Source organism: Orbicella franksi, chromosome 4 (genome assembly GCF_964199315.1).
Source record: "Orbicella franksi chromosome 4, jaOrbFran1.1, whole genome shotgun sequence".
Classification (NCBI taxonomy): Eukaryota; Metazoa; Cnidaria; class Anthozoa; order Scleractinia; family Merulinidae; genus Orbicella; species Orbicella franksi.
The window spans coordinates 33,161,887-33,178,641 of record NC_138148.1 but is presented as its reverse complement, the minus strand read 5'-3'; the positions used below and the strand labels follow the sequence as shown (position 1 = coordinate 33,178,641).

The 16,755-nt window shown below is 39.5% G+C and overlaps 1 protein-coding gene across 4 annotated transcripts; it reads right to left on the bottom strand.

Annotated features, from left to right (window-relative positions):
* Nucleotides 1-605: 605 nt before the first annotated feature.
* On the bottom strand, nucleotides 606-16,596 carry LOC145484111 (uncharacterized). Of its 4 annotated transcripts, XM_081462733.1 has the most exons (10): nucleotides 16,221-16,596; nucleotides 12,421-12,456; nucleotides 10,927-11,012; nucleotides 9,923-10,039; nucleotides 9,478-9,773; nucleotides 8,180-8,315; nucleotides 7,305-7,601; nucleotides 4,627-4,840; nucleotides 3,065-3,420; nucleotides 606-1,910 (listed from the first exon to the last, which is right to left on the bottom strand). In XM_081462733.1, exons 4-10 carry the CDS (start codon nucleotides 9,984-9,986, stop codon nucleotides 1,663-1,665), a joined length of 1,611 nt encoding a protein of 536 aa, XP_081318859.1. In that variant the 5' UTR covers nucleotides 9,987-10,039; nucleotides 10,927-11,012; nucleotides 12,421-12,456; nucleotides 16,221-16,596; the 3' UTR covers nucleotides 606-1,662. The 4 variants fall into 4 exon arrangements, with proteins under 4 accessions (XP_081318859.1, XP_081318860.1, XP_081318858.1 ...); XM_081462734.1 differs by lacking the exon at nucleotides 16,221-16,596 and having other exon boundaries at nucleotides 12,397-12,476; XM_081462732.1 differs by lacking the exons at nucleotides 12,421-12,456; nucleotides 16,221-16,596 and adding an exon at nucleotides 11,115-11,751.
* Between the last annotated feature and the right edge of the window lie 159 nt (nucleotides 16,597-16,755).

Sequence of the window (16,755 nt, the reverse complement as noted above, 5' to 3'; positions counted from 1 at the left end):
CTTGAAAGTGAAGTAAAGTTGAAGTAAGGTAAGTCTTTATAGCTTTTTGAAAATAGAAAGGCTGATTGTTTCTGGTAAAACGTAACTGCACTCAGTAGAGGAAGGCTAATAAGGCCGGCCCAGGTCAAACGCCGAACTTCACATGAGACGAACTAAACTGAGCGAATTAAGTTCATGATAAGTTCGACGTTTGACTCTGAGTTCATCCCACTGAATTTAGATCGTCCAGCACGTTCTATACGTGTGAAACAAACGTGTTGGTCGATCTAAGTTCGAATTAAGATCGACGTTTCACCTAACGTTCGGCTTTACCCGTTAGGATTGACCGTCAAATTGCAATTTAGTTCGTTTCATGTGAAGTTCGACGTTTGAGCTAGGCCTTAGTCTCTGCTACCTTAGTCACTCTTATTTCTATTTTCATATCTAAAATACTTTCCACCAGTTTCATTACACGATATCGAGTAATTCAAGAAAACGAATTTGTACCCGCGTGTTTCAATGGGTTCGCTTGGTTGAAAACCAAATCTTCTCTGATCACTGAATGCGGTAGGAGCAAAGTTTACAACACTTTTGTTGTGTTGCAACGAATTATTTATAGAGAACGTTATCTCGCCTCATTCTTTTTATGCCGAACTGAAAACTATCAAAAATGCAAAAATGGTGGTTTGTTTTTGTTTTTCTCCTTGTTTTCCAATTCATTGCTGTATTGTTCCATTCGGTAAAGGGAACTAAAATGAATTTCGTTCGAGCTTGTCTGCTTGTGTCTGCATGTTACTTATCCACAAGGGTAGGGGACTCATGTTCGTGGGTCTGCGGGGACCTACACACTTGGACCTAGGACTAGAAGTTTATAATAAGAAGAATAATCAACTTTCTTTATTGAGGCTAACACAGAACTGTAATCATTGAAAAACCAGTGGCCCTCTGGGCCACAAATATTCTGGGTAATAAATATTTGCAGAATAAAAAGATGACGTGTTATAAATTAAAAATATAGAAAGATTCTCAAATATGCAACGATAATATAAAAAAAAACTAAGACATGAGACACACTAAAATAAAAATAAAATAAAAGTTTGCTGGCTGAGTGAGTCCCAACATTCACTTCAGCCTTTTTCTAGATGAATCACTGTTCCATTCGAAGCGGGGCTTGAAGCCGAGTGTGTAAGGTTTACGGTCAAGTTCTTAAAGTTGCAAGAGTAAAGGAAAACAATTTTATCTTTAGATGCTTTTGTATTACCGTTAAAAAATAAGTCTAAAACGTAAATAATACCGCAAGTCCATACACAAAATGTAATTTTGTTGGATTACGCAACCAATAATGTCCTGTTTTACAGGGGGTGGGTCATGTAATTTTCAACCTTGATTTAGAGGTGGGTCACTCAGTTTTGTGCCAAATGGAAGGGGTGGGTCATGTGTTTTCTATATCCATCTCATTTTCCAATGCTCCAGCCCACCCACCACCTATACTTTATGACCAGTCCCTTAGGCCTACGTCCTGGGTCTAGTTCGTTTACCTCCTTTGAATAACCGTGTCAGAGATAAAAAACGAAAGTTAGTCCAGTGTATTTCCACAATGTCGTTGTTACTGCCAACATTAAGTCGACAAGTCAAGATTCCTAACACTGCAAAAATCTAGGCACACACTGTAACTGTTTTAGTTCACGACGAAATCGGTTTATCACTTGACTTCAAACTCAAAGTTTTTACTTCAAGTTCATCAAACGCCAAGTTATCCCTGGCGAGGTCAGCGGTAATATCTTTCACCGCAGGCCCACGAGAACTTTGAGAAAGTCTTATCATCACTAATGAGCCAATTACTATCGCCATGACAACCAAAGAACTGATACAGATAATGATCACCATGGTAACTGGAAAGTCTTCACTGTCTGCAATAGTCTCGGATGGATCTGAAAAGAGACAGAAAATTTATAAACTTGAACGGTTCTGACACAAACAGACTGATGAGATGAAATGTATTAGTAACAGCCACATTAAACCATTATGCCATAGTTGATGATGTTCTTTTTCTCTTTACCTGTCTTCAGCATGTACTCTTGAGAGTTACCTTTCCCTTTGTGCATATTCCCTTCAATATCGTGACTATATACAAGTTACGCAACGGTCTCTCGTGGTATACCATGCAATATCACACTTGTCACTTGTATTTTCTCAGTGTACACATAAGCTTTTAGACGAGTTTGTACACCAAGAAAATACAAGTGACAAGTGGAATATTCCATGGTATAGCACGAAAGAGCTTTACATAACTATTTTATTCCATGCCATAGAAAATACGGTGGCCAACAGAATCAGTGCGACATACGCGCAGAGCACGATGGGAAGGTCGGATGTAATACCGTCGAATATACAACGGCTTTCCTGTATTCCGATATTTTCTATGGCCTGGTATAAATACTAGTATATCCTTTTCGGCAAAATGTTGGCCTTCGATTCAACAGAACACACACGGGGTGTAGTTTACGGATGAGCTCGAAAATCCACCTGTCGTTTCAGGCCGATCACAAGAGGAGCGTGAGAATGGATGTTCTAAAGCTATGCAGGACGTAGAAGGCGCTAGAACTGATTTTAGAAAGAGGATTTAAAAAGGAACTTTGTCCTTTGTGATAAAAAAGCAACAACAACAAGATGGAATGTGCAATATTCGAGGAGGTTTTTGTTCCCCACCTCTGTCATAAGGGTGTAACATAGGTAATGGATTATGAGTACACAGTTGAAAAAGCTTTCTCCGCATAGGCGGACAAACATGGAGCAACTGAAAAAAATTCGCTTATTCTACTAATACATAAATCAAATTTAAGTTTTACAGACAATAATATTAGTAATAATATAAGTTTATATGGCGCGAATTTATATACAATAAGTTCATAGGGGTTTAGACTAAAAACTGTTGTCCAAGAATATTGTTTAAAAAACTAAAACCTGTTTCTCGTAGATTAAAGTGGACATAAAACGAGAGTGTTTGCCTCCTTTATTGAAAGTCTTAAATGGTAAATGTACCCCGCGGACCTTAAAATGCCCGACAATCAATATTGCCACATACCTTCTCTTTTTGTTTGTCCGCCACCAACGTTTTCATCATCATCGCCACTTTTGCCTTCGTCAGAGTTGTCTATTATCTTATACGGACCTAGAACCAAATGCTCTTCAGCAAGGTATTTGCTTGAGTGATCCTCCAAAGCACGTTTCTTTCTCATGCCATTGAAACAAGCAGCACATTCAGTTGTGCACGTTGAGTTGATAGTGCTTGTTAAACAAAGCACTACGTCGCAGAGGAAAAAAACAAAATCTCCGGGCGCTGAATCAGCAAAACGAAACACAGAAAGAACAAAGTGCTGGCTGATCGTAGTTTTGTTGCAGTTATAACCGCTGACAAACGGGTCGTCAGGTTTCTGACAACTGAAAAAAAAGAGAGAAAAATATAGAAAAATAGTAGTTTAGTGTGGTTTACAGAAGAACCCGACAGAACGGTTTTCAATTGACGTAAGACTGAAACCAAGTAATCGTTCCGACCAATCACAAAAGACAGAAATTGCACCTAACCAATCAAAACTCTACAGAACAAAGTGCTGGCTGGTCGTAAAAAGACCAGCCAGCAGACCAATCACAAAAGACACAGAAATTCCACCTAACCAATCAAAACTCTAAGCAAATACAAGTAGCCGACGCTAAGCGCGGGAAAATGTGCACGTGCGAGTCATGAGTAATTTTGGTTTTACTTCTGATCACGTGGTAAAATGGCGCGAGTTTTCTAAGCCAAGAGAGTGGCGTAGTGATGCAAAACCAAAGCACATGCGAGTTAGCTCTCGACACTGTAGTGGAAGCATCCTTCGAGAGCATCCGGTTTTTTTGGATCTCTTGTTGCCAAAAAACGAGATGCTCTCGCAGGCTAAAGTGGAAACAGCTCTATTATAATTGAAAATTTGGGTCACGAACGTCTAAGTGCAACTGCTATGAAAATGTCAGCTGTAAAGTCTGGCTCAGAGTTTTGAGATAAGGATGATTAATATAAGCGTTAACACAAGCAAAACCACAAGAATGTCTACACTGGTAACATACGCATGTGCAATGCGAGTTATATCGCTGGAGAAACAAGATAGCGATTGGTTGATCAATTCTTGCGTCTATGTTTGTACACAGTTTCAAGCCAGGTCTAGTTATGGGCATAACACTAGTGAAATAAGCATCAGCGCAACCACAATATAAAGAAAAATTTTTCTTTTCCTTGCACTTATGTTTGTGATTATTTCACCTTGGCGCTCAATAGCGTTTTCTTGTGCTTATGCTTGAGTACACCAGCAAGTGCTAGAGAAAGATGTGGAAACACTCGCCTGTCGGTTCGTGTTTTCACAACATTTCTCGTTCTCTCAACTTTCAGCGTTCATTCACGAATGCCGTTCTCTAATCGGCTGCACTACTCACTATCTGTTCTGTTGTAGATAGCGAGTATCGTGCCAGTTTGCGGTTGTGAACAAAATGGCAACCGCTTCTTTGCGTTTTGACGTGGCTGTGAAGAGGATTTAGATGATGTTTTGAACAACTAGAAGATTTATACTAACACTCAAGAGAAACACGAAAAATGTTTCTTGTTTCTAATTTTCTTACCCATTTTCAATGAAGATATAACCGTCAGGATCGTCCAGGTCGTTATTAGTTGCCCAGCATTTTCTCAGGTGGAGATCCATGTCTGCGTCAGTGGTTTCCACGTCAATTTTAAAGAACAAGTCAGTTCTCAGAGGTATTGGGCTACTGGGAATGATAGGTGTCGTAAAGCTCTCATCAGTGAAAATAGCCATAGAAAAGATGAAGCTTCCACTATCTGTTGATAGATATATTCTGCTCTTAGTTATCTGTGCTTTCTAATAGTACACACTAATCTTTCCTCGTTGTATATATATTCATGTATACCATTCCTTAGAAAATACAACCAATCAGAATATAGGAAAGCCGTTGTATATTCGACGGCATTACAACCAACTTTCCCATCGTGCTCCATGCGTATGTCCCATTTACGATTGTGTTGGCCAGTGTATCGTTCTTTGGCATGGTATATACATCTTACTAACCTCGTTTTCTTGGTCCGTACTGTAAGCTACGGACCGAGTTTTTTCCCCATCGATGGCCCAAGCGCGAAGCGCGCGGGCCATAAATTGATTTGAGGGAGGGCCAAAACGGGCATCTTTAAAAAGCCCAGTAAGCATCGTTTGTAGTCCCGACACTAAAAACGCGAGTGTGGCGCATCGCTAAACGTGCAACAACACCGGGTAGATAAGAAAATCGACATAAGCGAGAATCTTCAACCCAAGCACTGTCCAAAATCAATAGAATTCCACAAGTGAAATACACGTGTTTAAATTTAGGGGAGGGCCAAAACTAGCATCTTTAACAAGCCCAGTAAGCATCGTTTGGGATCCCGACACAAAAATTGCGAGTGTGGCGCATCGCTAAACGTGCAAGAGCACCGGATAGATAAGAAAATTGACATGGGCGACAGTCTTCAACCCAAGCACTGTCCAAATCAATAGAATTCCACAAGTGAAATACACATGTCTAAATTTAAGGGAGGGCCAAAACGGGCATCTTTAAAAAGTCAAATTAGCATCGTGTGGTATCCCGTTACCAAACTGAGACGAGAGTGTGTTGCATCGCTAAACGTGCAACAACAACGCGGACATAAGAAAATTGACATGGGCGACAGTCTTCAACCCAAGCACTGTTGAAATCAATAGAATTCCACAAGTGAAATACATGTGTGGAAATTTAAGGGAGGGCCAAAACGAGCATCTTTAAAAAGTCAAATAAGCATTGTGTGGTATCCCGTTACCAAAGACGCGACTGTGCCGCATCGCTAAACGTGCAAGAATACGCAGGAAAAAAGAAAATTGACCTGGGCGAGAATCTTCAACTCAAGCACTGTTCAAATCAATAGAATTCCACAAGTGAAATGCACTTGTGTAGATTTGAGGGAGGGTCAAAACTAGCATCTTTAAAAAGTCAATTAAGCATCGTTTGGGATGCCGACCGGCCAAAAAAAGCGAGTGTGCCGCATCGCTTAACATGCAAGAACACCAGGGAGATAAGAAAATTGACATGGGCGAGAATCTTCAACCCAAGCACTGTCCAAATCAATAGAATTCTACAAGTGAAACACACGTGTGTAAATTTAAGGGAGGGCTGAAACGGGCATCTTTAAGAAGTCAAATAAGTATCGTGTGGTATCCCGTTACCAAAGACGCGACTGTGCCGCATCGCTAAACATGCAAGAACACTGGGGAGATAAGAAAATTGACATAGGTGAGAAAACGAGGTTAGTAAGATATTTATTATGTCTCTACTGTGTGTCTAACGGGTTCGGGAACGATTTCTACTCACGCGGATTGGCTTCAAATTTCTGACGCAGCTTAATTTGAAATCGTTGTTAAGTGACTCTTACGTCGTTAGCAGGTTTAAATATACAATTTTAGAAGTAAAAGAAAGTTTTAAACTATTACTTGCTAAAAAAGTTGAGAAAACTTGGCGACAAATCACGAAACATTTTGGCGACAATAACGGCTTTAAATTTTAGCGGGCCGTACAGTAGAATACGGCTCACTAAATTGACCAATCACGGCGCGCGTACTAACGACGCTCTCTCGTGGTATACCATGGAATATTGCGCGAGTCACTTGTATTTTCTGGGTATACACACGGGCCTTTAGGCGAGTGTGTGTACCAAGAAAATACAAGTGACAAGTGGGATATTCCGTGGTATACCACGAGAGAACGCTGCATAACTAGTGTATATCTTATTAATAAAGCGTGTGGAAGAACAATCATCATCGTGACAAGAGGTCTTGACGGTCGGGGTCGAGCGTAACGAGTTTCGTACTGAAAAAGACCAAGATCCGATAGTAAGGTCCGAGGGGCTTGGTTGAGATCAGACAGTTTTGGTCTACAATAGAGTATAATTTACCGGAAAAGTGACCAGTGTAAAAATAATTTAGTCTCAAACGGATTCTTTACCCCGGGTTCTATAAATGAAAAAATGAAACTCAGAAGTGACCTTGTAAGATAGTAGTTTAGCTAGCGTATGTTGGACCACGATAGTGATAAAGTTTTTGCATTGAAAATATAGTTAGTCTGGGATAGGATAGGGGTCATTGCTGCCTAGGCCAGAATAGGTTTGCAAAATCAAGCTGATCATGGTCTAGCATAGGGTGAAGAATTAAGTTTTCCAGTGGCACACCCCCACCGAGAGATGTACGGAGTACCACGTGCACCCTCGGGATTTATGTATTACTCACCAGTGCCAAGCTGCGTCGGTTCTCGTATGTACGAGCAAATTATATCAAACTCCGTAGTGTTGGTGGAATTATTAATGATTTCGTTGCGGTAAAAGGATTTCACTCCGTCATTGGAGAAAACGACGAAAGTCCCACATGTTCCCAGAGTAATGTTGAAGTTAATGAACGATTGATTACTAAAACTCGGCAGGCAATTGTTGTCAATCAGGTGGAGGTCATTTGGATCCAAGCCAACGTGAACAGATTGATTGATTTGTACCTGTATATCGTTCTGGTTGCATGTGACTTCCACGCCCTCTGACAAAGGAAGAAACATACCATATATCTCATAAACTATTTCTAATTTTATAAACACTGTTCACATGATTAAATACAGTCATCACCAATTAAGAACAGGTGTAGAAAAATGCAGCCTAACAATCCAACGGATAATTTTAACCAAAGGAAGTGTACGCTGAACCCTGTCTTTTTTTTTTTTTTTTTTTTTTTTCTTCTTCTTCTTTTTTTTTTTTTTTCAATCATCCTGCGACGGTGAATTTTTTTAGGAAAGCGCTGTTTGCTTTTCTTCTTCTTCGACAGGGGGAGAGGGCTTTGGAATGGGTGGTGTACACAATCCCTTGGTTTGTCTAGGCCTAAACATATGATCTTCCATACCACTTAAATTCACATCTTTCAGGGTTCTGTCGTGTTAACTTAGCTTCAGGTCGGAGTGCTAAGTAGAATGTAATCTTCAAGTTTTCAATTACCTGGCTTACGTTACCGTCTCGAATTGTTCATTAGGTTCTCCTTATTAATCTTTCATCAACTTAGTGAAAAGAGCTAAAAATTTAAACCTAGTTTTAACTCTTAAGTCAGCAGATAATGTATTAATATACCTGGTGTCCCATAGACCTCCACTCTCAAACAGATGGACGTAGAAACCGGTTTAAACCGGATAAATTGCGCTGTTATGGTCGGTGACAGTTCATGGAAGTCGGAAATATCTCCGTTAGCTCCACTTCCATTAAATTGCTGAGAAGACAGGAACACAAGCTACTATTAATGGCTCAAATTTCAAAATTCATTTTTTTTTTTTTTGGTTTGTTTTGTATGCCGTACAAGGTGGCTCAAGTCTGTGCAAGGAACTGTTGTGTGTGAAAGCTATTAAACTTCCGTCTATTCACGTGGTACTTTTTATTATGCCAAACAAGACAATTTACGACTCCGTTGTAAAGTTTGTGGATGAAACTTTACTGAGTGTGTAACAATTCAAATGAAAGCTATTGAGCAGTACTTTCATGCGGTTCTGTGTATTGTGACGTACAAGGTTGTTCTATCTCTGATGTCCCTGGATGAAACCCTAATGCAATATGGTGACCAATCAAATGACAGCTAGCGAGCATTACTTTCATCTGGTGCTGTTTATTATGCTGTACAAGGTGGTTCTAACTTTTGAGTCTGTAGATGAAACCTTTGTGTGTGACCATTGAAATGAAAGCTATTGAGCAGTACTGTCGTGTGACGCTGAACTGCATGCATGTTTATTATGTTGTACATTGTACTTCTGAGTTCAGGCGTTGTGTGACTCATGAAGCCCTTGGCTAGTACTAAGTGTGCGACCATATAATGAAAGCTGTTAAAGGATACTTTCCCTGAGTGGGAGCCATTTCTACTTTGGGCTGTACGAGAATTTTTATTTGTGGTGCTATTAAGTACCGGGTTGTTCCACCCTCAGGAACATGAGTCGGGATGTAACCCTTTGTAATGTTTGAATAGTCAAAACAGGGCAATGGCGTTTATGTTGGAAAGTACTATGTGTTTTAGCTCTGTGTGAAATTCACTTCAAACTGTATACTTTGGATCGAAAAGGAAGGCTTCTTCTTGTGAGGGAAATTGGTAAGGCCAGTTTCAGTCCGAAACAATATTTTAAAAGTAGGAAGATCATTAGATGCAGGATTAAGTTGAGTCAGTAAGATCAGACTGAGGCAGGGGGAGAGAATCACTGATAGAAGGTGGCAAAATCTGACTGTATGACGTTACCTGGTTTGAATTGAAGTTAGCCGGAATAACATTCCATCATCGGAAAAGCCGAAACCAGCTTCCCAGCAGCTTCCCCCCCCCCCCCCTCCCCGCCCCCCTCCCCAAGGAGAGCTGCCACTGACAGGAGGTAACAAATTCAACTGCATGACAATACCTGAATGTCCACGAATGTTGATCCACTATCATTGGAATAGCTGAGTGTAAAACTTGTCGTCACACTGGCTCCAGGCAGCCCTTGCGCTTCCACTCCACAAATAACGTATTTCTGTCCCAGGTCTATTTGAAGATATGGAGCGTCGTCGCTGATGTTTGGACACCAAGCATTCATTCCTTGTAGACGACCAAACTCAGGAAGAAAATCGGATCCATTGTTTGAACTGGCAGTCATTTGATCGTCGGGGATGACCATTAATTCGTCACGAATTCCAACATTGGTCTCATTACATGTGCCTATAAACAAGGTTAAATGCCTTTGAATCAGTACTTAGTGACAATCAATTATTGGCGAATGTTATTTTCGAAAACTAAATTGATTAACTTATGAACTACAGTTATTTCGGTTTCTCAGTAGCCGTAGTTATTTATGAAATATCTCTTACCAGAAGTCGATGTTATAAGCTGAAATACCGTTGCAAAAATTTGTAACCACGTAGTCTTTGCCATGTTCCCTTGTGTATCTTGAATTAACGGCTTGCTTTAGTATTCTTCAACACGATCTAAAAAAACAAGAGTGAACAGGAAACATGGTCATAATATATAAGAAAATGGTCTATTTGTTCTTGCATGTCCTACGCCTAAACACTGGTAGCCATCAGTTTTGACTTACAGATAATCAGACACAAGTCTTACTTAGGCCAGTAGCCCATCTATTGACACAGCTACTAGTACTTCTAAAATAAGACCACACTGAAACATTTTACTCCAGAAACTGAACAGTGGCATCTTGAAGAAACGGTCTACCAGATTTTTGAGCAAATTAATAGATAAAGTTAAACAACCTTCTCCATAACAACTGTTTACTTCTGATCTGGCCAAAAAAAAATTAAGTTCAGTAAGAACGGTTTACGAGAGCGATGAAGACTATCAAAGGAATATCTAAACATGCAAGTATCGTAGAAACATAACCAAGTACTGATCAGGCAGGAAAACAAAGCTGACAGAATCAAACAGCCGCGTGAAAATAAACTGTCTGCTTTAATGAAAAATCCACAATGAAAATTTGCCCTCTACTTTGCATTCCACGCTTTCCTCAAACATTAACAACTAACTCTAATTTAATAACACATTTACATCAAATGTAAATGTGCTTGGGGATTCAAGAAATCATCCAATATCTTTTGTGTCATTACACTTCATCTGCTGCATTAGTGATCAAACCAAGATTAGCGAACAATTTTGTTCTCATCATGATATTAAAAAAAAACACGCTACTGCCGTAACCTGAACATGATGTGACAAAAAACGTCTACGTTCAATAATATTCAATAATATTGAATAATATTGGTCCATGTTTGTTGTTATCTTCGCCAGTGCCTCGTGCGCTGTAGCCAAGCTGCTCAGGTTTTACTCGCGTTCACACTGCAAAAAATAAACCCCCGCTTACCTTTCACAGATGACAGGTAAGTATCAATGTTCTTCAAAAGAATGAGCTACTTCATCTTGCTAAACAGTTCCACAACGTCAGGCTCACTGTGGAAACGAAACAACTTCAATGTGGCAAACAGGCGAGCAATACGAAAGTGAAGCAAGTGCTCTAATGAAACAAATACTGTTAACTGCAATAACTCTAACTTTCAGGGAAGTCCGCCTTCATCACACTTTAAATAACTCAAGGCTAACGCGAAACAAACAGACAGAAGAAAAAAAGAATCGTCCAAATCGAAAATAAACTTGCGTGACCCGACATTTAAAGAAGCATTCGATTCGTGCTCATCAAAATTTGCTCAACCCACCCCCCTCCAAAGCGTATCGGTCCTTCCCTAACTTGGGCTAGCTCATTGTGAATTCCTGTCATTACTTGACCGGTGAAATGTCTTTGTGATCATTAAACAAAGTTTGCACTTAATGCTTTAAGGCCTGCGGCCTTTTCTTCGAATTTGATATAGTATTTAAATGTGTATATTGGTCCATGTTTGTTGCTAAGGATAGATGAGCCACTTGAGTTTCAAAAGGGTAATACACTTTTGGACTGCATATCCATGGCGCACTTGTTTCATAATCGTTCATGCATGCGCTTGTCACGTCCGCAGTACGCTCATGCATGCAATAGCACACATATCCTCTTGCTGGAGTTGCGAATTTAACCTAAATAGAAACTAAAGAAAAAAGCCAACACAAACGGACTTATGCTAATAGGTCGGTCAAAATATTGGACCGGTGCACGACCCGTGGCTTCTTAGCTGTTGCGACGTCTCTGCCAAACCTGTACATATTGCCGGATTGTAATTTTTTTTTTGGGGGGGGGGGGGGGGCGGGGGCATCATAAAGGCAAAGCTAATAAAATAAAATAAAATAAAATAAAATAAATAAAAGAAAATATCCAAAGAAAAACCATCCCCTTTGAAGGTTAAACAAACTACTTGCAGTCCGCGGACGAAATTCTGACTGCAGTTCACAATACGTCGTGTGAAATTTCAGCAGACAACTAACTAACAACTAAGACCTCTTGTTACAAATATGTTTGTTTTCGGTTGATATGAAATGTCAACAAACTTTAGACCACTTGAAATTCTTGTTCTTGCACAGTTATCACGCCATCGAACATGCGTGATATCGTGTTATCAACCTCATCGTGCGACAAAAAACGGAATTTTCTTGTTAGGGTTGCGAAGTGAAACTATGTATAAGTTAAAGGTGAAAAGTGAACATATTCGACTGTTAAGGGTAACATATCGAAAAGAAAGCTTTTGGCTATCGCAATCAGTCAGAGTTTTTAATCAAGCGCAGGAGACGGTCGACTTGACATTGTTCAACTTGCACAATCATCGGACATAGAAGAACTTCGGGCCAAGATCGAGGCCTGAGTGAGAATCCAAAAGAGACAAAGACCTTGAAAATATGTATAGCAACTTACAGTAAACGTGCATTCAGAAGTTACCTTTCTGTAAGCCTACTCGTCCAGATGTTGATGCGGCTTGAACAGAAGAAAACAAGACAAAAGAAAATTATCAAAGTAAGACGCAATTAGAAACCTCATTATAGAAAAATATTGGTGGTGGAATTTCATTGTGTATGTGATTTCATCCGAAGATTCTAGGAACTTTACTGAGCGCGTGCAAGTTAAGCAGACGTGTTTCTAGAAGCCTACAATGTCTTCCGATAAAATAATTACTGGAAAAATGTCGGATGTTTTAGTTTAATTTTCAGATTAATAAGTTAATTAACGGACCCATAATATTTCTTTATTCATCAATATTGATAGCAAACTCATTTTACGCAGCTTTTTCCCGTCACGTTTGCGTTGATTTTAAAGCCACGCGCATTAGTTATGTACATATTAATGTAACCTGCATAGCTGGCAGTTTCGGTGGGGTTTTTAGGTGGAATTTAAGGTCGCGAAATTTTCACGGCTTCGCCTTTTACGCTCGTTGCACGCCACGAAAGTCCGCATCGAAAATTCCCACCGAAACCGCCAGCTACGCAGGCTAATGATAGAAAACCAATATTTTTTCCTGAAGGGAAGAAATCAAGTTAAACCCACATAGTCAATATAATTTGGACAATAATTTGTGGGGCTATTCACTCAGAATAATCGATGAGAGCCATGAAACATTTGCCACCAAAAAATGCAAATGCCAAGACTAAAAGGAAGGCATTTTTTTCCTGTAGGAAGAGGAGGTATGCAGCTCGGTCGGTCCACTTATGAAATCTACTCCACTGATCTGCCATGTGCCTTTTTTACCTTTGTTTCCTAGTGGACATTATGTCACTTTTTGTCTAAATTTGAAACTCATGCGATGGGCATGTAACTTGATTTTATTTAAGACATTTACCCGTAAATCTCTTAACTGTGATTTTCCCTGGTTATTGTATTAAAATTAATCCTTAGAGCAATGAAAAAACTGGAAAATAGACTTATTGCAGGTCATTTCAAATGAAATAAAGACAAAAAGTTTGACATGGGCGCATATTCTGAAGTTGTCATTAACCCGGCCCTGTTCGCTGGAAATAAATATCTGAACCTTGATCAGACCTCAACTTGTTCATGAGGTTTTTAGCGAGAGGTAAAGAACAGGAAAAGCGGTTTAGTTATATTATATATTTGCTGTGTTGTAAGTAGTGACGATGCAATCGATGAAAAGTTATGCATGATTTACTCTTGGCGATAAAAAGTGAAACACCACAAGGCTCGGTGATTCAAACGTCGCCCTATCGTCGTGTTGAAATCAATTCGGTTTAAAGTTCGTACTTGTATCTCAGTGGAAGTTGTATCTCAACTTTATTCTCTTCTAGTAGAAGCACTACATGCGGATCAGTGAAAAATCCAAATAATACGGTTATACATATGCAATAAGTTTCAGCACAAGGGTAGCTCGACATTTGAAGCCCTTGCCACACTAAGCCGGAAAAATTTGAAAAGCAGCTTTATTTCTACGGTTAGGCCTACCGTCCACACTTATCCATCACGAAAACGGGGCTTAATTTTCGAAAACGCTCTTCAAACAGGAGGAATTTGAAAACGTCGGCTTTGCGTTATATAGTGTCGACAGAAAACATTTTGAAAACGGAGTATATCGACACGATGAGCATCTGATTTCCCTGTCTGAGTCAGTTCCTCAAGCACAAATCCAAAATGACCAGTGATCAGGAGTCACTGACAGGAATCTCGCCAAAGTCGGGTCGGGCGTGTTTGAGCTTGTCGTAACCCGTAACCCGTCGGGAGTAGGTTGCGGGAAAAATCTTAGTTTTACGCTTTTCAATTTATCAGTTCAGTCTCAACATGAGCTTTGGAGGCAGAGGGGGGGGGGGGGGGGGGAGGATGTTTGAGAGAGGGCAGTAATAACTCAGAAATATTTTTAAAAAATACTCCCACATTGGTAGTTTTTATTTATTTTTTCGTTTATGGCTGCTTCATTTATTTTCTTCTGGAAGAATTTTTGGAATCTATGATCTCTCAGGATGTTTTGTGACCAAGACAACCGAAATTACTCGAATTCAATGTCATTGTTTAGAAATATCTCATTCTACAATTAAAACATTTCCGTTCAACATGAATGTATTAATTAAGGCTTATGTGCTTTTGAGCAGAAACATTTTGAGCGTGCCATTCAGAGAAAAGAATCGGAAAAGATTTTCTACTTTTTCGAGTTTGATATCGTCTGGTTTTGACTGAGGTTTACGGGCTCAAGAAATTGATCATGATGTGGCTTGCTTCAGATTTATGTCGTATTTTTAAATCCTTATTTTGCGCGCACTCTGCTCGGCGAAATTGGCAAAGCCTCCTTTTCATTACAATTGATTCTCACAATTTCGTCAGTGGAAACTTCGCGAAAATTCAGCTAGTATCACCAACTTTTAATCACTATGTGAAAGAAAAAAAACAATCGTTCCTAATCAACTATAAAGTGTTTTATTGAGAAACATCATCATTGGAACAAAAATTGAAACAAAACACTTGGTAAGTGCGATATAAATACGAATGGCTAACATTCATTTCGCGAAAACAATTTTTAGTTAGTATAGCCTCTTATTAACATAGAGGTGTTTTCTCGTCTCAGGAAAAATGTTCCAAAAAGTTGTTATAAAAAAGTATCTTTGCGAACATCTTCATGGCGAGTTTCGCGGTAACCCTTTTTTTCTCGGGTATTTGGTGAATTATTTTGACATCGCGAATAAAACGAGCAAATTCTGGTGGGCTGATTATGTTTTTCTGGAATGCGGTGTTGCCTCGAGCAAGGTTTAAGTGCGTGAGTCATGATCTCAAGTAAACAACTTCGCAAATAAAAGGCAAAGAACTGACCGGCCTCAAAAAGCGTGACGACTTGTGACTGAATTTCGTTTCAAATAATTTTTTTTTTTTTCTGGAATCCTTAGGTAATATCGGCATAAACAATTAAATTCTTTACTCTTCGTTTCTAAATTAATATGAAATAACGTCCCAGCTTCCAAACAACGGATATCCTTGTGCACGTTATGTTTGATGAACCAAATCGTCTTCTTTGTAAATCAGCAAAGCAAAACTGACTATGTTTCGCAAAAGCGCTCAGAGAGGTAACCGTTTTGATACAGGATTGCAACTCCAATTATTTCTTTTCAGTAGCCAATTGCCGGACTGTGCTGAGTTTCTGAAGTAGAATCTACAGCGGAAAACATTCGGGCCGCTTCAGTAAGTTAGTACGGCAGTCGTGTTTCTCAACAGTTGGGTTACAACGAGCGTCAACACGCACAGGAAAAGCTCGAACGTTTTTTTCATTGCAGTTCCGATCGCGTTTTTGATTTGCAACACAATTCTGCGATGACTTGCCTAACCTAAAGACAACCTCACTTAATACTTCGATCTTGTTAAGGGGTTCCGGGTCATATGCTCAGCTGTGTGAACTTGCCATCGTTTAGTACAGAAAAATACCCACGCTTTCATCAAGCTATTAACAAACTGAGTTCCGGGCTTGTAATATAATTTTGCGACTTGAAACCCCTTTTAAATGGCATGGCCCAGTTAAACGCTAACGCAGTCTGGGCGTTTTGCACTTAAATTTACGGATTGTAAGAAACGGCAGGCTCAATTATCTTTCGCTGTCTTTTTCCTGTTGAAACTGATCTGTTTTTCGACGTAATGAACTTTTTTGTGATGTGCAGTAAAAATCTAGCTTGGTGCGCTTCAATATTATTTGTACGTGCATAAGAAAATCATTATAAATCCTGAATATTAATGTACGGTTATTGGTTTGAAAACATTACCTTTTCTTGGAAGAAACTGCCCGACTGTAAACTCGCGTTTCAGTCTGAATACATGGCTCTGTCACTTTAGTACTGACCCAATTTGTTAATTTGTGGTGACTTTTCTTTCTTAACTACTTTAGGCTTGCTTTTAGTCAACTTCTAAAATGTGAGACATCTTTTTTCTATTTTTTTGCATCGCATGCCATCACGCATGCGCAAAATTAGTAGGTGGGAATATAACGTTAACTGCAGTTATATTGGCCTAACAGCCCCGGCCCATTAGCTTTACACTGCAAAGACGTCTACAAACTCGGTAACGCATCTTATAATAAAACCATAAGCATCGAAATGCCGCAAAATTTCAGTATACACAGCTGGAGTGGCAATTCCTTGTCTAGAATCAAACATCGCTTGTGAAACGGTCAACACTGAGTTACTGCATCACTTGGAAACTATTATAAGCATTTTTTCTAGAATCCTTTGGAGGACACGGTTAAACAATAGAGTACTTGACTCAGCTACGTAGCTAAGAGAGTAATGACGTTTTATAATG

Bases quoted from the DNA above. Each gene is read 5' to 3' on its own strand.
- LOC145484111 (XM_081462733.1), bottom strand. From the start codon at position 9,986: ATGGCAAAGACTACGTGGTTACAAATTTTTGCAACGGTATTTCAGCTT. The intron at 9,774-9,922 runs GTAAGAGATATT...CCTTGTTTATAG, and splicing joins GCTTATAACATCGACTTCTG to GCACATGTAATGAGACCAAT. The intron at 8,316-9,477 runs GTATTGTCATGC...CTGTCTTCTCAG, and splicing joins CAACATTCGTGGACATTCAG to CAATTTAATGGAAGTGGAGC.